This window comes from Bombus flavifrons, chromosome 2 (genome assembly GCF_040668555.2).
Source record: "Bombus flavifrons isolate JBK064 chromosome 2, iyBomFlav1_principal, whole genome shotgun sequence".
NCBI lineage: Eukaryota > Metazoa > Arthropoda > Insecta > Hymenoptera > Apidae > Bombus > Bombus flavifrons.
The window spans coordinates 6538864-6561046 of record NC_138443.1 but is presented as its reverse complement, the minus strand read 5'-3'; the positions used below and the strand labels follow the sequence as shown (position 1 = coordinate 6561046).

The window sequence follows — 22183 nt, the reverse complement described above, 5'->3', positions numbered from 1 at the left end:
ATTTCACGAACCGTCTACGAGATGAATAAAAATTTTTCGTCTACATTTTCACAGCTAACACCGTTTCAGCCGTGTCGATGATTTTTCTGTATTATTTTCTCTGTTGCTTCTTCACGACAACGAAGCAAGAAATTGATGGAGGCAGAGGCGTGTAATTCAATTGCCCCTCGGTGCATCGACGGGCAAATATTTTATTTAATCGTAAGACAGAGGAAACGGTTCAAGCTTTCCGTAATCTTTCTGCCGAAACGAAGAATGCCCGTCTGTCAAAATCTTCAACGAAATTGATGAGATTTGGAGTCGAATTGTATACAATCCTGGAATGACTTCTCGTGATAGATCTTGACGCTCGTTTTACGGCTTCCTTCACCCTGGTTGCTTTTCTCCGGGAAAGAACGTCTTCCGGCAGATGCGCGTTTCGATGGATATCTAACATGACAGCGTATCTTTTATACCGCAATATTTGCGGTCTCTGATAAACGATTGATGATATCACAGAGACGATTTGATGGATTCGATAAAAGTGTACGGGAAAATATTTGCCCCTGCTGTGTTTGAGTTACAGAAATTGGTTTCAGATATTGGAGTGGCAATACAAGTTGTATTTATGATAAATCTGACGTGTGGATTAACAAAATAGTAATCTTAGAGCGATCTAAAAATTGACTGTAGGCGATGACTGTTCTTCATTTGTTAGCAAAGAAGTTCTCAATTTTATATTTAATAAATATCGCACACAAGATGTACTTGCGATATGATTAGTACAAGCCTAAACAAATTTTGAAGTACTATACTAATTGATACAGTAATTATAAAGAATTAACAAGGTACCGTTATTTCTCGTTGAGATTATTCGAAAATCACGCGGGTCATCGAGGTCTTGACAGTGGTAATCAAAGTGTCTTGAAGATTATGGCAGTATCAAAGTCGTGAGATTAACGATCAAAGTCATTTCAAGTTCTCAGGTGTAAACGTTATCTTCGATTACTATCAACATAAAAACGTACAAAGATCAATATACCCACTTGCTAATAATAGAATAAAATTTCGTTTCATGCGTTTATCTGGTCCTCTTAATGTATTCTTTGCTTACATTGTTCCAGAGAAGTTCGATATCGCCAGCGGAACGCGAAAAATACAGTAGGCCGCGATCACCCGATCCCCAGCATCACGATCATCTGCCATTGAAGAAGATGAAAAAGGAGCAAGATAAAGACATAGGCCATGTAGGTATCTAGGATGGTTCTCCATGCTCTCTGACCAATAGTATACTTTATTAAAGCCGTACACGTTTTCCCCGATAGCAAAGCGATGGTGAAAAGAGCGACCAGGACTTGGTGGTAGACGATGCCAGTGAAGGGCCAACGAGTCCGACGGCGAATGGCACAGCGTCTCCTAGGGAGAATGGCCTTGACAAACTCGGTCCATCTTCGGTGCCTTTGAGCAGCCAGGTTAAGAAAGAAGTGCCACCACCGTCGCCGAGGAGTGGTACCAGCAGCAACGCGAGCACACCTTCGGCTAAAAAGATGGAGGAACGAGAAAAACCCACCACACCGATCTCGAAACCCGTCACACCCACGTCTGCGGGTTTGTTATCTATTTTTTTGTTTTATTATATTATTTTTCTGATAATTTCCAAGCGTGTATATAATTTGAAATGATTATGAGTATGATAATATGTAATGAGAAGATCAATGTAAAAATCTCATTCATTATGGTGTTGTAGTAATAATACTATGTTCAGGAATTCTTCTTCGTTATTGTTGTTACGATTGTTTAAAGTATTTTCGCTTTTTCTTAGAGATATGTTTCGTAACAATAAAATCGTTTATAAGAATACAGTGTTAATCTCTTTATCGCTGGTGTTCGAACGTTTCGTTACTATTAATTTCGTTGCTTTCAAAAATTCCCAAATAATTCTGTGAGTTTCATATAAATGCGATAATTTTCGTTCTCGTTTGCATAAATTCGCTAGTATTCAGAATTTTCGTATCAATCAAGTTGATGGAAAATACTTGGCAAGTCTGACGATAAATGTATGGTCGACAGGTGGTAGCAGCTCCGGCTCCGGTGGTCTGAAACCATCGAGTTCCAGCAAACCACTGGTCTCGGCTTCGGCGGTCGGCCCTTATCCGCCACACTATCCGCCGCCACATCATCCACCCGCAGGACCTCATGTGGACGTGCTGGGTTATCCTTCGGCCCTGAATGGATATCCCGCAAGACCGCCTCTTCAGCAACTCTACGATCCTCACGGAAGCATGAGGGCACCTCTTGGACCTCTCGGTGTACCCGGTGGCAAACCGTAAGTGCTTTTCTCCGGCCTTGATGAATTTCTTCCTTCAGGACTCTAACACATTCATTTCCACCGATAAATTTCGAAGAGAAAGTATTTACACTATCCTCTATAAGTTATGGTACGCTTGCTCAGTACGCTTAAGGTACGTACAAATTGGCGTTGTAATTGCAAAATGAAGTTATTTACTGTCGTATATTATTTATACATATTTTATTGTAGCTTGTCTTTAAAATTACCGATCCGTGACTTATGGACGAAAGTGTATATTTAAACTAATAATAAGAGTAAAAAACAGTTGTCAAAGATTTGAAAATGGATACTGACGAATGAATAATCTTGACTTAATAGACAATATTCAATCTTACCTAATCGTACAGTATTTCCTTCGTATCAACTGTGCAACTAGCGGTTATTAGATAATCACCGTACTATATTTTCTGCACACCAATTACCTACAACCTACACAATTAGCAATTATTAAATAATCCACATCTTCTATCGATCTAACTGGCTACACGATTCATCCATCAGCGCCATTAATCATAGCTTCAATCACATATAACTAGAGGAGCAAACAGAGTCATTGAAAATCACGGAGCTCGTCCATCAAGAAAATCCCAAGTACCGCAATTACGAGGAATAACGAGCGTAAAATTCCTTTGTCTTACAGTGCGTACAGTTTCCACGTATCGAGTGAAGGCCAGATGCAGCCGGTTCCGTTCCCTCACGATGCTCTAATTGGACAAGGAATACCGCGTCATGCGCGCCAGATAAATACCCTGACACACGGCGAGGTGGTGTGCGCGGTAACGATCTCGAATCCGACTAAATACGTTTACACCGGTGGCAAAGGATGCGTCAAGGTCTGGGACATCAATCAGGGCGGCAGCGGTAGCGCGAAACACGTTTCGCAGCTTGATTGCCTGCAACGAGACAACTACATCAGGTTGGTTAAACGTTACGTTCGCACAACGTCGTATTAACTTTCCACGCTGTCTGGCAAACGCGAGATTCGCCGCTGAATAAATTCTGATTAGCGTCTGCCCTTCCGCCTCTACGAACGTCATTGCGGTCTCGTTTACCGAATCACGATATGTGTAATTTCGACCTTTCGAGAAACACGCTAGTTCAGTCACTTAACTAGTTTGAAACGACGAGACAGCATCTTATCTTGACTTTGAGCGTTAATTGCTTTGCAATTCGACGTATCGAGGATTGCTCTTAACAAATTTGCAACTGTGTTCTGTGCTAGCGATAGACATCGTTAATTAATTACATTAATTTCGATTGACGTAATGTGTGATTATTTTCATTCTTAAGCTTACTGCTTGCTACTGTATTTATTTAACGTGTTAGAAGCTGGAATTAGAAACAAAGATATAATAGAAATGTATATGAGCATGATAACTTATTCATGAAAAACTGAATTGGTAATCGGTGGTCGTATAAATAGATGAATGTTAATATTTGTTTTGCAATCTTTGCCTTCAGATAATTTCCATAATGTATATTTCAAATGTATTATACTTAAAATATAAACACTACGTATCGCGCTGCTTTTCACTGATATTCCATTTAAACTGTATGTATGTAGCATTGTTTATTTTATACGTGCAGAAACATGAACAGCTTGAACAGAAATTTGTCGGATTTCGATGACCTACATGACGTTTAATATATTAAACAAATCAAATAATAAATATCAAATAATGATTAATAAACACTTTAAATAATAAATATCCAAAGTAAAAAACAAACAGCTTTTAATTATTCCATTCCGTAAACTAATACCGCTTTCTCTTTTGACAAACAGATCGGTGAAACTACTACCAGATGGAAGGACACTCATCGTAGGTGGCGAAGCAAGCAACCTGAGCATCTGGGATCTGGCGAGTCCAACGCCAAGGATCAAAGCTGAATTGACGTCGAATGCGCCAGCCTGTTATGCTTTGGCAATTTCGCCGGACTCCAAAGTCTGCTTCAGCTGTTGCAGCGATGGTAACATCGCTGTATGGGATATACAGAACCAGTCTTTGCTCAGACAATTCCAAGGTCACACGGATGGTGCATCCTGCATCGACATCTCCGCGGATGGTTCGAAACTGTGGACCGGAGGATTAGACAATACCGTGCGCTCGTGGGATCTTCGGGAAGGCAGGCAACTTCAACAGCACGATTTTACCTCGCAAATATTCTCACTTGGTTACTGTCCTACTGGCGAGTGGTTGGCAGTAGGAATGGAAAATTCAAATGTTGAAGTCTTGCACGCCACGAAACCGGACAAATATCAGCTACATTTACACGAGTCTTGTGTACTTTCGTTACGTTTCGCTACCTGCGGCAAGTGGTTCGTCTCAACTGGCAAGGACAATTTACTGAACGCGTGGCGTACACCATACGGTGCCTCAATATTCCAGGTAAAACTTGATAATCCATCTCTATTCCACTGGATGTGATACAGGGCACGTTATGATGGGGTAGTTGATTGAATTTAATTAAATTTCAATCATATATTCTGATTTTTCGAACAATAAATTTAGCACAATAAAATAAACGAAAAGTTATGATCAACGACGTTTGCAGATTTGTTGCAAATATTGATTGCTATATCAACAAACCGGAAAATGAGTTAGAATATAATACATTATGATGTATTAGAAACTTTTTCATATATCCAGAGTCTCAAGTCCTTACGTATCAGTATTTCTGTGAATTTTTTAACGTAACATTTTACGACCTCGTTATATCGTAGCCTGTACTATATATAAATTATGACAAATTTAAAAAGCAAACTGATATACTTTCCCCTTTGTTGACTTAAGTCATCTCCAATCAATTGCAGTATAATTCGCATACTGTTATTGTATGCATATAGTCGAAATCTAATAATAATAAAATAATTTCCAATTTCTCCTAATAATAAAATAATTTGATGTTACAGTCGAAGGAGTCCTCGTCGGTGCTCAGTTGCGATATTTCTACGGACGACAAGTATATCGTGACTGGATCGGGTGATAAGAAAGCAACAGTATATGAAGTGATATACTGAACAGCCAACTGGACGATACATTTAAAGATACTGAATCTTGTCAAATGTGTTATGGTTTTATAACATCGATGCGTAGAAGAAACAAGCTTAAAGACAAGAAAAAGTGGAAGAAGCCTGTTTCAAGAATTACACGAAAGATAAGAGTATGCACTCCACAAAGTGTATTATGAGAAAAAGAAAAACAGTTCTTTTGTGAGTCGACGAATGATACGTTAGCGTGTGTTATATTTGTTAAATTTGAATCACGCGCAGCGGCTTCCGTGTTACATGAGAGAGAGAGAAAGAGAAAGACCAGAGGAAGCTGCGAGCCGAACTGAAGTTACATTATATAGATATAAATATATATAAAGGTGGCAGAACGTTTTAGGTATTTAAGATTGTATAGTACATATGTTATAAATACGCTAAGAAAATATGATGAATGGGACTTTTATGCGTGATAATGTTCGCTCGGATGATTGTGGTCCGCGTGTTCGACTTCGAGGCGAGAAGTCCCTTGTGTAATATGTTACTAATGTAATATAGAATTTTACGATAAAAAGTTCGTGCGATTGTGAGAGATGCAAAGTGAAATGTTATTGGCATTTTCACCGCGCGTGATGTCCTCGTGCTTTACTATGGTCTACGAAAGAACGAACTGAGATGCCTGAGAAAGAAAGAAAGGACTGTACGTACGGAGCAAACCACGATCTAAGGTGTAGACCGGTCAAAGTAGGAATGTGTGTGTCGTGTTACAGAATTTTACATAAATATACTGAACACACAACAATGTAGGAGCAAGAACGTTTTAATCCGAGGATAGAAAACGTAGAGATCGAATCGATGTAATTTCGATCGTGCTAAAATGTGTAAAAGAAGTTGGGTTTCTTGCACGATCCTGGACATTTCCATTACGAGGAAGAGTGTGTAAAAGGAAAAAAAAGAGCGTATCCCCGAAATTTGTACTCATATAGAAAGTTCAGTTACGAATATTTTCGTTCTTTCGTTGCTGTTCTATATGTCGGTATTACAGCTACCATTCGTAACTATATGTTCTGCGGTAACTGTGAGAAATTGTGAAAGGCACGAAAGCAGGCTGACAGAAAAACAACAGTACGTTTGATCTCTTCACTCATTTTCTGTGAAAAATACGCGTAGAACAAACAGAAAAGTTTCAAGAGTTTCCCATCGCACTGTAATTGATATCGGTACCAAAAAAAAATCGCTGTATCCTTCACGGGGCACAAATTTATAATACATCGTATCTCGTTCGCATTGGACCTCAAACCAATTTTTAAAGGAAAATTATTTATCGAATCAATTTATTTACATTTTACTATAAAGAATTTTAGTGCTATTACATATTAAAATAAAATGTGATCATTGTTCTAATAATGAACTGTATATTCTACTAATCTACTTGTAATGATTTATTTGTATTTTACTGGTTTTGAATCTCTATGATTGGATATACATGGTGAACTATGTACGATGTACTTTACTTATTGTACCGTTTGCGAAGGAATTATAGTTTTACACTTGCATAAAAAAATTTAAACGTACCCAATGAAGATTAAGATTCGTTAGAAGAATGAAACATAAACTTTAAAAAGGTTCTCATGAACGCGTATCATTACTGCCATTACGAGGCATCAACGCTATTATTCGTATTCACGAATAGGATCATGTGGGCTACTTACGCTGTTAGATACGTTTCTTCATGAGATATTCATGCGAGAATATTTTTGTGAGTGTCGCACACGGCTATCACATAGGTTTAATTTGTTAACGACTCGATCAACGAGAGACACACGTACATTGTGACTGATAGCGATATCAAAAGCAAAAGAAAATAAAATTGCGCCACGTACACGCGGTTAACGATTTCTTCGATGCCTGTGAAAACGGCGTATAAAATTGATAGGGTACTAGGTAATTATTATTCGGATATTCAACGGTAAAAGCAGGGGATGCATAATGGAGATTTATATTTTGTTACAGGAAGACAACACACGTTTTACATTCGCTGTGATCGTCGTAGAATCGACGCTGTATACTGCCGCGAGACTAAAAAAATTAAAAAAATTAATACGAATTATACGTCGCAAAAATGAAAAAAAAAAGATATAGAAAAAACATAGAGAAAATAGAAGGAAAAAGATGTGTAAAAAACAGATAGATTTTCGACGAGCACAGCTCCGATGATAGACCAATAGAAACAACGATACCTCAAGAAGACTCAATAGTTAATTATCTCTTTAATGGATTAACTTGTACAGAATCGATATTCTTTTACAGTGACTAATTACGCATACCCGCATACAGTTGCATACACACATACACACAGATGCACTAGGAAGAACAGAGCGAAATCGTGATTCGATATCCGCAATTTAAAAAGAAAAACTAAACAGTCTCTGCCCCGCGTTTCATTGGCTTGTGTCTCCGTGCTCGTAATTTGCACTCCGTGTGTACGAAAGCGATGAGAAATATGCGTTTCCAGCCAGAACAAGAAAAAACAAAAGACAAGTGTTAATCCTTTCCAAGCACAGTTCATGTTGTTCCTATAGCTACGCGAAGATTGTTTCTTTCGACAATTAAATCATCTATATCTATATACATATGTGTGAAGTTTTATTAACACTGATCCCTCCATTATCCCTTTCGTAACATCTGATTTATTTTTAAGGAAACCGATAATAAAAAAGTTGAGAAAATAACGATTTATTACTTATAAATATAAAGAAAATTTATCATTTAAATATTTCGAAATTCTATAATATATAAACTCATATAAACTCACCTGTATAAATATACAAAAATAAGAAACGAAATCTCACATATTCAGTCAGGAATTAAGTGTTTAGGGTCGCTAATATTAGCATAAAATACTAGGAAAAAGTGTCCATATGATATACCTTTTCGTTATCCACAAAAAGTTTTATAATAAAAGAAAATAGAATAAATCGTTCAGTTTGTATATGTAGTGTAAATTGATGTGCCGCTCAGAGTAAATATTACGGGGAAGAGGTTCAATAACTGCATGAATAGTAACGCCACCACGTAGGTAATTACTCAAACTAATAACTATACTAACCTACTCGAATTTAGCGGAACGCATCAATATGGCCTCCGGTAGCTGGCTCGTGTGCTCGCTCGTTAATTATTTAAGTAATTTCGGGGAACGTGCGAGTGTACGTTGAAATAAACACTTGTGCAAAATGAATATGTCAGTAGAGAAAAAGAAATATCCATCGGCGCTACCAACAAATTGGCCGATTAGGGAAGAAGCCTCGAGAAAAAGTCAAAATCAGTTGTCGTCTACTGGAAAAGTTGACGTTTATTATTACAGGTACGTCTTTCATTTTAGAAATTTATATCTTTACGTTACATATATGTCATGTAGGAAGTGATAGATGCTTGTGTTGTGCGTTCATGATGTATCGATTAAAATCGATGCAGGAACATTTAGTGTAGTCGATTCTAACCTCAGTAATGCATGTTTATGACACCACGAATGTTTCTTCCAGTCGCGGGGTCAGGAATGACGCATCATTAGTACCACCGATAAGGCAAACTGCATCTATATTCAAACAACCAGTAACCATTTACAAGACACAGGAAGGAAAAGTGAAGGACGTCAAGCATGGAAATCAAGAAAAACCAAAACAGGTTAACATTTGTTACTTCTTTTCCTTATCTGTACATACACATCCGATAATCGTATTATAACATATCTTGCCTATGTTTCTAACCTTTATATGTGTACTCGAAGGAAAAACATTTCTCAAGTTTGAAATTGTTTTGCCTCATTCATTACGTTGTTTATCAGAAGTTCGTCATTTAGTAATAATTGAATCATATTCCCTTCATACGTAAAAGTAATATTCCAAACGACTATTGTAACAAAAGTACAAAGTCATTAGAATGTATGATTTAATTATTGGAATTTGATGTCCCCTATAAATTCTCATGGTTCAATCATCAAATCATTCGTTTAGGAAGGAGCCGATAAAACTGATGGCAAATACGGCTCCCAAGATAAGCCTAAGCAGGTAACATATTGCTCGATGTACTTATGGAATCATTAATGATTATGTGACTTTTTTATATCAATGAATGTACAATGTTTTACACAAAGCGTCTAAAAATGGGCATCCATAATTATCAGCTAGTTTTTAAGCAGTTACGTATTGCATGTATCATTAGAAAATCCTTTGTTATGTGAACCTTTCATAGAAATTAGATTCATAACAAACATGTGTTTAATGTAATGTATAGATTATTAAGTTCTTCACTGTTATGCATTGTTTGTTTTTTATCAGTCAAAATATAATGCATTTGATTTATTTTGCAGAGACTACGATATTTAATTGTATATTATGATTTTGCTTGCGCCATGAAGCAAATATATCCTGCTTTCTTAATTGGATTATTCTTATGCGTGTTAAATATTATATTATTTCATATACATTAATGTTATGGTCTTATATAAATACTTATTATTAATTGTACATAAATAATCTTTTTGATCTTACAGTTATTTTGGGAGAAACGTTTGGAAGGTTTAAGGGCATGCGATCCAGATGGCTTCGAATTCGACGCGATGGACTTACCAAAAAGTTTGAAGCCCGTTGGTCCGTATATTACAGAAGAAACGTTGCTTCAAAGTGTTGCAACTGCGTTACACGTTTCGTCTCAACCAGTCACGGGACAAACGGGTTCGAAGACAGCTTTAGAGAAGAATCCCGGGGTATTTCTTAATCCCGATCAACCCCTCGTACAGGTAGAATAGATATTTAGATACCAAATAGGGTGCTATGTATATTAAAATCACTCGTGTTACGTGTAACATACAGTTGAGCACACGATCCAACACCCTATTACGGAATGTAAATAATTATGTACTGGAGGTTTGAAAGGGTATATCGACAAAGACAATAGAGACGGTGTCAACCAAACTTTTAACGTGACTATTGTCAAATCAAAATCGATAAATTAGTTCCTCTTTTGTTCTAGGCAGTCTCGATAGCTGACGAAGACATCAAGAGACAAGAGGACCGTGTTGCTCTTGCAAGAAAAAAACTACAAGATGCTTTACGAGGAGTTCCTATATAAGTTGTACAATTTTCTTAGCTATATTTTAATTCGCTCATCCCTAGTCCTAAGTTCATTATAAATTATGTCATACCAATTTTTATAATAAATGTTTTGTAAAGAAAGAAAAGAAGTAACTCAGTACTATTACTAAATACTCTATACATTCAGTACTAGTACTAAATACTCCGTTATAAGCTAATCGTTCTAAAATATTGTATCGTAAGAAATTCACGCATTTGTACAATACATTTGCAATGTTATTACTCTGTAAACTGCAGCAGACAATTATTGGTAGATTTAAAGAGTTATTCGCAATTGCAGAGAAAAAAGTTTCGAAACCGCGATAAAATCGTGTTGGACGATGGAAGAGGGTTCGAGCATGTCAGCTGTTCTTTCATAAAATCCAATTTCGCTTTTCGTTACGAGCTGCTGATAATATTAATGGTTTGAGTACCGCGGTCATTTGCCATCTGCCCGGATTTTCGGTGTGTATTCAGAAAATTGAGAAGGGTCGGTCACGAGAATTCAGCGATTCCTCGGATTCGACAAACTTAACGGGAAAGAAACTGCATCTGGCTTCACACGGGCCGGAAACGAGGCCGCACGAAATGATCCCTGAAGCGAGTGGTTCTGTACGAGAAAAAGTAGAAACACGCGTGCAACCGAACCATATGCCATTTTAATATATTAGCCATTAGACGTACTTGAATTATTCAAGCACGCGACACTTCGTCCTACCTATACCAACGTCTTTTGATTTTATATCTTCACAATGAAATATTCTACAAAGAATCAGAATTCATCATCAACGGAAACAATTTTTTAACGTGTAACGCTTAATCTTCCTTAGAAGAAAATCTGACTGCCAGTTCTAAATTATGGTGTAATCAAGTTAGGACTCGTCCAAAGTCGTGTATAGTCTAACGAGAGGGAGAATGGGTCAACTATGCATCGATCTTATGCGAAAGTCAGTGACATCGACGATGCAAAAACGAGCACCTTCATATACATACACGATTCAAGGACATTCTGCCGTCTAATATATTCCTAAAACATCTTTCTCAGCATCACGACAGTAACGTTGTGCCATGTAGTTTTGTAGGATGTAATATGTCCGTATGGGAATGGGTGCGTGCCTCGGGGCCCGCACAAAAGAATGCTCGGGCAGGTATACCGACGTCGGTTTTCAGGTAAGCCAGGTGGTAACCTCTTTTTTCACTCTATCTGCCTTCTCTGCCATTCTCCGAATCCCGACCTCCGTCCTCTTCTCATCATCGCTCAACAGCTGTTTCCCTGTTCGCGAAGGGTCGTTTTCCCTTATTTCTAAATGGTTAGAAAGAGAAAGAGAGCAAGAGTGGACAAAGAGAGCTACGATAGACATACATGCACATGTCCTACTTTAAATCGTTATAATTCGCCGAACACGTTTGTATATCCCTGTCTAATCGGCCTTACGTGTCTTCTCTTTGGACGCGTATACTCGTGTGTGCGTGTTATACCGGTGAAGGAAGTCTGATCGAGGATGTGACCCGAATATTCAGCACACATTGTCAAGGATATGCTTGTTCCATCCGACTTTTCAGTGTTGCTGTCGAAGTGATGCGACGCTGATTGTCGTGCTATAACAAGTAGTAATGTAATATGAAGTATGTTATAAGATTTTTAACCGATGGTATCCTACGAGAAATTAAGAATTCATTTAAGAGTTGTATGAATTAATGGAATCTATATAGATATATTGTCGAGCACTTATTAGTAGTAGTTTTTGTATATAGCATATTAGTAGTTTTTGTATATAGCATATTAGTAGTTTTTGTATGAATATTTTTAATCGCTTATCCGAGAATGTTATCAGTTTGCCATGGGAACTTTCGCGAACATTCTTAGTCTGTCTAGATTATTCTGGAGTTTACAAGGAAACGATTGCATTCTTGTGTGTCTAAAATGTGTTAGACATTCCTTACTAGAAGTTCCTTTGTGTATAAATACAAATTGTCATAGAATTATAGACATAACTTGTAACTAGAACGAACATATGTACAAACCACTTTTGAAAATGAACCTTTGCATAAATATTCCCCAATATTTTTAAATGAATACGATTATATTTATTTACGTTGCAATGCAGAGATTACAAAACTTCGCAATTCTAGCTTTTATCAAACACACGACATTGGCGTACATATTTCGTGTTATTAACGGATTAATATTGTTTATATATTGAATAGTAGAGAAAAGCAACGCAAAAATACCAGTATCGTAATAATTGGTTGACAGTTTAAGTTTATCGGTGAAAGTTAATTTTAATCATTCCATATTTGCGAAACGATAGGTTTGCATCTGTAGAAACTTGTTTGTCTTATTTTATCAAGTTCTATTTGAAGAACTAACGTACCACCCGTAAATTTCAATACGTCTTAACACAAATTAAATGTGTATTTCGCGGATAATCGTAAAAAATGGTGATGTTTCACTTTCGTGCGCCATAATCCGCAAACGTACATACAATAAAACAGATAACAAGGCGAGAACAATCGAACGTATTAAACTGTATTCGTTACATGTGGACGTAGCCGGTCCCGGATAAAACTTAATCCCTGCTTAAACGCCGTTGCGGTTGATAGAATATGCGCGTTTGCGGTTGAACGCGTCGAAGAACTTGTAATCTGAGTCAAGAAGATCCGTGTATCGTTATCGCGAGTCTCCCGCTATAATTCAAACGAAACTATCATCAGGTGTCACGCTTCTAAGCCAATCGAATTCCCCGAAATTAGATTTTGTTGTTTCCAGGACGAGACACGTGGCAAACGTCGATTAGAAATTTGAGTCTCGTAAACCTGTTCTGGTTTCTTGATTTCCGTGTTTGTTTATAAAAAATGGGAATCAGTATTTATCTTTTATTTATATTTATCTTATTTATATGAATTTTATAAAACTTTCCAAGTTCTATAAAATGCTATTTTTAAGAAAAAGAAGGATAAATACAGTTTTGTAAAAATCAATTATACTTCACGTATTTTGATATTATAGTAAGGAAGATAAAGTGAAAGAAACAACATAAGTTCGGGAACCTGTCTTGTATAGTGTTATAAGGAAGAAAATTGAATTTCCGCAAACTAGCGCACTCCGAAGGGTAAAGTACTTTGGCACGAGGTTATAAAAGACAAGAAAAGTTTTCTTTCTATTTTCATTATATTTCTGTTCTATAGACTTGTATCACACAATCGGCTCGAACATTTGTAACGTTAATAAATTACGTCGAAGTCCGGAAACATCTTCGCTCATCGCTATAAAAGGATAAACGAATGAAATAACGAAATCGAAGTAAGACTACCTATTCGTGAATCATCTACACGAATATAGAAAAAACAAGAATCACTATTTTTAATACGATTGACATAATCTAATCCACAGTGGCTAAATTCCAAGCATCATGATGCCAAACAAAAATTATGAAAATTCACAATTCGATTTTCTAGCTTTTTAATGTAATTTTAAAAACCTTTATTGTTCCGTGCACGGTGGCGAGGTTCATCGAGTGATTCTTTCGCGAGATTTCGCGTGTAACGTAATTCTCTGAAGCTTTACGGACTAAAATTGGATGGGAAGATTCTATCTGGCACGTATCGCGGATTGTATCTCTGGTTATGTCGAACCGCACTTCTATATAAATAGAAACGCTACTATGTCCTGTTATCGATCGTTTGAGCGACTGAGTTCGACCGTAGAGGGCCGTGTTGACCATGCACACATCGGTCTCTGCTGAAACGGTTCTTGAATGGGAGTATTCGAAAATTTCTATAGGAGGAGGTCGAATTAAATGCGTACGAAGCAAAATTATTAGCGAACGACGACCAGTTAAATGATAAAAGCCAGATTAACTCGAAATTACAATGGATTCATAATGCGGTTTGGAAACATTCAGGAATTACGATGTTTGGAACAAAGAATTCTGTTAATCTTATCATTGCATTGCTTCGATAAATATTTTATAATATTATTATCGCTTCAACAATGGTAAAATGCTAGAATATATGTATGTAAAATGTACGTTATAGGCTTATTGTTAAAACCGTGAAACGATATATTTCCTTCTTTTTTTCTTAGTTTCCCCATCTCTTTTTTCCTTCCTTCTTTTTTATATACATCGAACGTTTCGTTTTTTACAGTCGGGAGGAAACAATCAATTTCGGCGAGATCCAGCGGATAAACATCATCAGCTTGCAAGAGGCCTTTCAAAGGAGGCGTTGGTCCATCGCTCTCCACGGAAGAACAGCTGGGGGACCTTCGACTCCCAACTGCTATACGTAATCGATGTCGACTGACTTTCTCTCTCGTGGGCCCACCAGACGGGAGCAACGGATAGGAGAGAACTGGCCGCTTTACCAGTTTCGCGTTTCCAGGTATACGCTAAAAATCGTTTCACAATTATTACCTTATTAAGTTTACACGGCATTCACGAAATCATCGACGAAATCTAATAATAGCTACCACGAATCAATTATCATAATGAATTACCATAAAAATTAAAAATTCCTGTATTAGATATTTCTGCTTCATCCTCGCGTTTCATTCAGCACCGGATGAACTTTCGTAACCTTCGGACAAGGGTTCTGTATTTCTTTTTACGTCATCAAGCGACAAAGCGCGCGGAACACGAGCCCCCAGCTGATCCTGATTTTCACCGACACTTGAAGTCATTAAACTTCCGTTCTCGTTCAGGACCCGGTCGATCCAGATGTACACGCACACGATCATTCTATCCCTTGTGCATACACATGTGCACATGGAATCGTACACACGGGAAGTCTTCAAGCTCGGCCATGGTTTCCGTCTGGCCCATTGTTTGTCGTTTCGCTTCGAGCCCAGAAAAAAGTCGCTCAGATCGAAATCTATTGAACCGTCTGAAAAGCGAGCCTTTTCTTCTTCTTCGCCGCGTGCTCCCTTTTCTACGTCCTTTTTCGTCGTCCTGTTCCCTCCTCGTTCCTCTACTTTTCAATTTGCTCACTCCGTCCTCTACCGCCCTACTATTTCTACAGTTCTTTTTCTGTCTGTCTCTTTCTTCGTATTTTACCCTTAGTCATTGGTCGACCCCTCTCGTTTCATAAAAGCTTTAAATTCGTCTGGGGTGTCGCGCAGGGTTCGCTCATAGGGAAATCGGGGCTAACGCACGGCAATCCACGAAATGTCAAAAGCGTACACGCGATCCTTCGACGAATCGTCTTCCCATCGAACTATGTAGTTTCAAGGTGAGAGAAATTTACGTCGACCATTTTTATCTACAAGACGCGCATCGGTCCATATTGCATACCGAATATAACTTCGTTTCTTTCGTACCTGCAGACCCTGGAAATCAAGTTTTTTTTTATTATTTAATTTATACTGTACGATTTGTTCAGCTGGACATTCGGTAAATATTTCTAGCTTGGAAATTAAGTGTATGGTTGTACGTAGATACGTGGCAATTATCGGTTTCGTTTGCTTCCCATTTGGAGAAACCCTAGTAATTAACGAACTCATTATAGAGTTCGTTTATGACGATTATAGTTTAAGATTGTTGTAAATCGATTGAATATCTACATTGCATTGTACAGCAGTGGAAATATTTTAGTTTGGTTTGCCGATTGTATCTATTGCGGGACTTTTGAATAACGGTACCGAAAAGTATTTTATATTGATATAATAACATTTTATACATTATTGTTAAATCAGGTCATTATCTTTCGAATCCTCTTCTCGATGTCACTTTTACATATCCGTATATGTTTTCAACAGTGCAAAAGCGAATTCAGGTATAATTAGGAATTTCCTAGGATGTGTGTAAAAATAACTGGTATTCTGTTGAGTCTCAGCCTATGTATTATATTAGATTGTCCCGAAAATTTCTCCCGATTTACAAGCAAGTATTGGATGCACATATTTTTTGTTTCATATTATCTTATTGGTTTATGTATGATTCATTTGTTCTATTGAAACAAAGAAAAGAAACTTTTGAGACAATATTTATTTTATTGCCTTTATTACTCTATGTTTCTATGTTAAATCTTTAATTGAATATATCTAATGAATTCGAAAATAATCAACCAATAGTTATAAATTATATTACATTCTTTCAATAAAAAGCTATAATATGCTTAACGCGTTTAACAAATATGAATGTTAACTTTTCATTGGAACTGCTGCCCCCGTTATCCTACACCATTGTCAGATAATTCGAATTCTCTGTGCGAACGCATCCTAGAAGCCGATCGCGAAACGTTTTCCGTTTCTCTGCCGTTCGAAAGTGCCGGCTATAAACACGAAGGGCATCGGTAACCACGTGAATGCATTCTACGATCACCCTTCGCTGTAAATAAATCTTCCATCGAATTCGTAGCAAACTCGTGAGTCCACGTTTCCCGAGCTCACAATGCTGTTCTAATAACTTCAAAATTTCCGCTTGAAAACGTTACGTCCGATCGTATTTCGACGATGCAAAGCAACGATGAATAGATAAATTCCCTTCTTGTGGTCTGTCAGAAGAAGCTTTGGTCCGAGGTTCTCTTAATAGAGAGATTTGAACCTTCAAAGTTAAATTTTCGAAACTTATTATATAGAACCTCCTAGATCGTTATTCTACATTTTTAATGTGCACGAGTTACGAAGACAAAATCGTAAAGTTTCTTCTTCTCTTTATTATTTACTTCTCGTGTTTTGAATTTTTAATTGCTACAGTGGAGTTTGTTTTTTAATCTATATGTGCAATATATTTTTTAGTTTGAACGTATGATGTTTTTAACTGAACATAAATAATAATTTCTTTCAAAATGCATAATATGCAGGGAATCTCATAGGGTGACCGAAACTTGTTTTGAAAGTGTCTGAATCTCGCCGACTTATGTCTGTCCCTCAATTAATCCTTATTTTTCACGGTTCCCAACCTCGAGCATTCACCGCCCAAATTTTCGAGCTCTCGGCGCACGCGATCCATAATCGAACAACTGAAGCTCAGTTTACTACGGGCTCCATCACTATATCTACGTTTACTTATTCATAATACATACAGACGTTTACTTACAATCGACAGAAAACATGTATATGTCAAATATGATATCCTTTTATCGCGGTTAGGCTTCAAATATTAAGTATTTGTTAAACCTTTACGCTAATAATAAACAGAAAAAAATAAAATCATATACAATACTGTACTCATAAATAATACAAACTTCGCTCTGTTATGACTCCCTGATATTAAATAAATTTGTAGCTATTACAAAACTGAACTCTTGTTATAATATTAAGAAACGAGAAAAGTTATACGCACTAGTGTCCACTTTCTTATATTTTCCTTAAAATTAAAGAAAGTTTTCAGGCATTGAGAACGTAATTAACTTTCTGTAATTAGGATTTCATTCGATTACGAGGGGAAGGACCTATAATATTAATAGCAAATTTTTACTTTCCTTTGAAACCTAAAAATAAATAATTCTTATATATAAACCATTTGATATACCGATATAATAAGACATTGCTAAAATACTACAGTGACGTAACAAAGCAGACAAATAAGATTTGAAAAATTTGCAGGTATGGCTACGCAACTTCTCCAAATTGTACCATATTATAAACGCTTAAGTCGGAGCAGAATCAAAGAATCGCAGCAGAATCAAAGAATCGCAGCAGAGTAAAATTCATATAACGTGTTCAACTTTTTGCCATGAAGCAGCATCGCGAAAAACAGAGATTAAGGGAAAGGTGGGATCAGGAAAGGTGACAAGTGTTACAGACTGCGGTCGGAAGCACATTCCGAGAATGGACCGACGGTATATTTAGAAAGGCGGCAGTTTATCCGCGCTATCATCGTTTACCATGCTATTTATGCGTTTTCGCCGTTGTGCAACGGCCTTACGGCCGCTGTTCCATGCTGACCCCGCTTCGTGGACGCCGTTGCGTAGGCGGCCGCCGGATTTCGTGGTTAACCAGATATTGGGATAGATAGTCGATCAATATTGTCAGCACCGACGTGCAGTGGCTTTATACTCATGAATCGCATCGAGGATCAGGCAAGAGGCTGCTTACTATTATCTAATGCTTCGTTCTAGAAGCAATTAATGACCCGGTTTGATTCGTCTGGCGTTACTTCACGTGAATTCACCGATATTGTTTGCAAAATCTGCTTCACAAATTACTTTGATTACAAGATTTCTTCAGGGAAATTGAAGTATATGTATTGTGACAAATTTGAGAAATATTTCTGAATGTGTCGTGCATTCTTTACGTTTATACAGCTTCGAATTTTCCATAAATACATAAACATCCTACTAATATCAATCCAAAATCACAATCATGTATTACATAAGCAACAATGAAACATCAAGGACGAAAAAATATGCTCAAGAACGGAATGCCGAAGTATTACAAGGATGCACCTTGACATGGCGCCTGTTAGATCTTATTTACCCTTGCAGTCTCGGTTCGCGCAGTAAGCAAGCTTTGTATTAAAATTCACACCTCGTGCACCCCGATGACACGCAGAACGGAGGCGCACACAGGCGCGGTGAAGCCTCAAAAGGGTGCTAGCCAGCAAGAATACGGCCCTGCCCTTCAGACACGCCGTTCGGCGACAAGATGTGCGTCGGCTCCACCACCGCCGCCACCATCGTCGTCGTCGTCGTCGTCGTTGTCGTCGTCCTAGCAGCCGCGGTCGACTCAGAGGCCAGCAATGCGGTTCTCCCCCGTTGCACCCCGTCGATCGAAATCGAACGAAATATTCTCTCTCCTCTCCGCTGGCTGGGCAGCGCGGCGCGTACCTTGCGCGCACATATACGATCTGCCGGTCCGTATATAGGCGCGCGCGAAACAAGCTCGATCTGGTATTCGTGCGCGCGTGCGAGCGAACGCAAAGCGCAAGCCGGTGTGTGCGCGCAGAAAAATCGCCAAGGTGTATTCTGCGAGCGCGACACGCAGACACGCGCGTATGTCGGTGCACTCGGTGAGCGTATGTCGCCGATCCGCGTGTATATACGGTCGGTCTCACGAGGACACGCCGCCCCGCAGGAGTTGCAGCAGTTTCGCAAAGCAACGACAATGATCGCCGTGGAAGGCAACCGGTTGCAAGCGCTAAAAATACGACCAACTATGCCGAACGTCGAAGAGGAGTTAGCTAATGCGCCAACCAGCCAGAAACTGTTCCGTTCGTTATTAAGTTAAACGCAGCTTGGCCAGTATCCTGCATCAGGAAGTCTGATTATACACACGTGCCTGCGTCGCCCTTTAATACGTGTATACGTCGCTTCCTTTACGTTCGTCTTAAGGGTCCTTCGAGGACCCTTTTCTGAGAGCATGCTCCCTGTTTTAGGTTTCGTTTTTCTGTTCTCTCTCCCTCTCTCTCTTTCTCCCTTTCTCTTTCTCTTGCTGAAGGATGAGAGCCTCGTTTCGACATCCTTCGGTGTTCTGTTGTTCGTTATCGTAATTACGATATTCGAGTGGCGCACGAGATGGAAATCTGTTGGAACGATAGCAGCGTTTTGGGAACGCCTGTAATCTATCGTGGTGGCGCTGATAGAAAGGAATCGGCGTGCGCTCAACTTTCTGCCGCATAAAGAAACACGTTTTTAAAGTATAGTATTAAGGGTCGCGTAATGTATAACATTAGACCTGATAAGATATAAATGTAGCATACAGCGGATCGTTATTGCTCGTAATAAGCCGCGACATTAAGAGGCGCCCACGGTGTGGCTAGCGTTCGACCGCGGCCCGAACAGTATCGCGTTGCAACATCTCTTCTCAGGGCTGCGCCTTCTTCGGCCGTTAGCTACGAAATAGCTGTAGAAACCTGCGAAAATGGTAGCCACGAAAAAGAGCGACGCGACGTGGTTCTGGAGGAACGTGGCCAGCATGGTGAACCTGCATGGTGTGGATTCGCAGCTGATCCAGTTGTCTTGTTTCTTCTTTTTCGACGTATTAAATTGCTACCTCGTTGCCCGAGATTCGAGTAATTTTGGGCTGTGTCGTAAAATATCTGTACTTTGTTTCATTTTTTAAGCGAAGGAGAAACTATATTAATCGGTTCATCTCGTTAAAATTCCCGAAGCTGTGGTTAGAATCTATCAATTACTCGTTCGTTTTCTTTCATTTTATAAATAGCCGCAGAGTAGTTATTAATATGATATTCGCCCTACATGGTGTAAATAAAAAGTAATCGTTATTCGCGTGCATTTCTATTTTCAAATATTTTCCATCCACATTCACGTAAAATCTTCATCCTGTTCCATTCGTTCTATTTAAAATATTTCTACGTCGTTGGAGCAACAATCAAATATGCGGGTACAAAATCTAGAAATAATTCAATTTACCCACATCTCGTCTAATTACACGACAATGCTCAGTCATGTACACTACGCGCATTACGTTCCTCATACACCTCTCGACCATTTGCATTTAATTTCATCCTGCATCCCTTTACTCATCCTCTGCTCCGTTCCAACCTACATACCTCGCCATCAATACGTCGTATTCAATTCTTGCAGCATCCTGAAAGAGGAGGACGATTTCGAATCCGACGTAAATGCTCTCTGTCCGTCGGACTTAATTATCTCAGAATTATAGCCATCGCCGATTATGAGTTGATTACGTGTCGATTACCGAGGCAATTAGTTGGACGAACAAGCGTTGGACACGCACGTGCACTCACACGTTACTTTCACGCTCGAGCTTCGGGCTCGTGTGCACACGGCGCGCGTATATCGAGAGACGAAAACCACCCCCTTCAGGGTACGACTGGTATTCACGGATAAAATCGTTCGTTGTTCGTCCAACTGGCTTATCGTTATCAAGTCATTGGCTGTGATAAAAATAAACGAACGCGAGCAAAGTTTCGGAAAGGCGAACGTATACTGGACACAAGTTACAGGTATTTACGAGCGAGTCGAGAGCACGAGCTCGCCAGAAGTCGGCAGGTGCTCGTGGCAAAAGGTGGCGTCCCGAGACAGCCTTGAGAGAGCGTGCACGGGTCGTTGCTTTCGGCGAACGATGAGAAACAAAATTAGTCGCCTTTGCCGAACGAGCTCACGTAGGATCACCGTCCGCGAGAAAGCCAGTCGCTTTTGTGGAAATCTTTCTTTTTTCTTCTGTTTCTCTTCGCTGTTGGGTAATTTGTCGAATGACTGGCAACAATGTTGACTGAAGTTGTCTGAAATTTTCAAAAGTCAACCTGTATTTGTCTCGTTTTATCGTTTTATGTAGATTTAAGAGGCAAATGGAACAATTTTGGTGCTTCGATTGGTAACAGTTTTGTTCAGCGTATCTAAGTGGTTGTATGTAAATTTTTTCTACCTGCTAAGCAAATACACATAGTCTGTAAAAGAGGTTTTCGGTTAAGCTTCGTTGACCAAAGATCTCGCTGACACCTGTCTTTCAACTTGCGTTTTATTGGTCAGTATTGTTGAACCACGTTGTCTTTAATGAAAGAAATATACGTACATATTTTTTTACACTTCTTTATAATATCCGCGCATTCTCGGTTATATCTTGCTCGCTGTTTACTTGTAGTTTCGTTTAATTTACAGCTTGATACCTTACAGTAATAATGAAAACGTTGGCTCCGACTAATAAAACAGAGTCAACTTTCTCGCAAAGGTTTCCTTGTTCCTTATCATCCTCTCTTAACGCTATACACGTACACATAAACCGTACATAATTTAAAATTACTACCTACGCTATCAATGAAGCAAATTAAAGAACTTAAAAGTTTAAAAAGGTAGCCAGAATTTGTACGT

At 38.6% G+C, this 22183-nt stretch overlaps 2 protein-coding genes and 1 long non-coding RNA gene across 10 annotated transcripts in view; 2 read left to right on the top strand and 1 right to left on the bottom strand.

Annotated features, from left to right (window-relative positions):
* The window catches only part of LOC138189828 (protein groucho), a 154428-nt gene extending 146482 nt beyond the window's left edge, over positions 1-7946 (top strand). For 5 of the 6 annotated variants that reach the window (XM_069132014.1, XM_069132017.1, XM_069132016.1 and 2 more), the window contains 6 exons: positions 1104-1226; positions 1305-1587; positions 2050-2305; positions 2970-3245; positions 4113-4716; positions 5241-7946. In XM_069132014.1, coding sequence (XP_068988115.1) covers positions 1104-1226; positions 1305-1587; positions 2050-2305; positions 2970-3245; positions 4113-4716; positions 5241-5348 — 1650 coding nt within the window. In that variant the 3' untranslated portion in view covers positions 5349-7946. The remainder of the gene's footprint in view (positions 1-1103; positions 1227-1304; positions 1588-2049; positions 2306-2969; positions 3246-4112; positions 4717-5240) is intronic. The other variant, XM_069132015.1, reaches the window with a different exon arrangement.
* A 476-nt stretch (positions 7947-8422) lies between these two features.
* MBD-like (methyl-CpG-binding domain protein 2) lies at positions 8423-10557 on the top strand. 3 transcript variants are annotated; one of them, XM_069132023.1, is made up of 5 exons: positions 8423-8679; positions 8858-8999; positions 9329-9382; positions 9868-10080; positions 10347-10557. In XM_069132023.1, the coding sequence occupies exons 1-5, from the start codon at positions 8549-8551 to the stop codon at positions 10443-10445; spliced, it is 639 nt and encodes a 212-aa protein (XP_068988124.1). In that variant the 5' UTR covers positions 8423-8548; the 3' UTR covers positions 10446-10557. The 3 variants fall into 3 exon arrangements, with proteins under 3 accessions (XP_068988124.1, XP_068988123.1, XP_068988125.1); XM_069132022.1 differs by having other exon boundaries at positions 8424-8679; positions 9868-10113; XM_069132024.1 differs by lacking the exon at positions 9329-9382 and having other exon boundaries at positions 8426-8679; positions 9868-10113.
* A 1075-nt stretch (positions 10558-11632) lies between these two features.
* Positions 11633-12962, bottom strand: LOC138189831 (uncharacterized). Its single transcript, XR_011176138.1, has 3 exons — positions 12823-12962; positions 11826-12046; positions 11633-11750 (listed from the first exon to the last, which is right to left on the bottom strand). It is a non-coding gene; the product is annotated as an uncharacterized LOC138189831 (long non-coding RNA).
* Positions 12963-22183: the final 9221 nt, after the last annotated feature.

What these genes read in the sequence shown, in the direction of transcription:
- MBD-like (XM_069132022.1), top strand. Translation starts at nt 8,549, where the DNA reads ATGAATATGTCAGTAGAGAAAAAGAAATATCCATCGGCGCTACCAACA. An exon ending in ATCAAGAAAAACCAAAACAG is followed by an intron (nt 9,000 to 9,328) that starts GTTAACATTTGT and finishes TCATTCGTTTAG; the next exon opens with GAAGGAGCCGATAAAACTGA. An exon ending in CCGATCAACCCCTCGTACAG is followed by an intron (nt 10,114 to 10,346) that starts GTAGAATAGATA and finishes CTTTTGTTCTAG; the next exon opens with GCAGTCTCGATAGCTGACGA.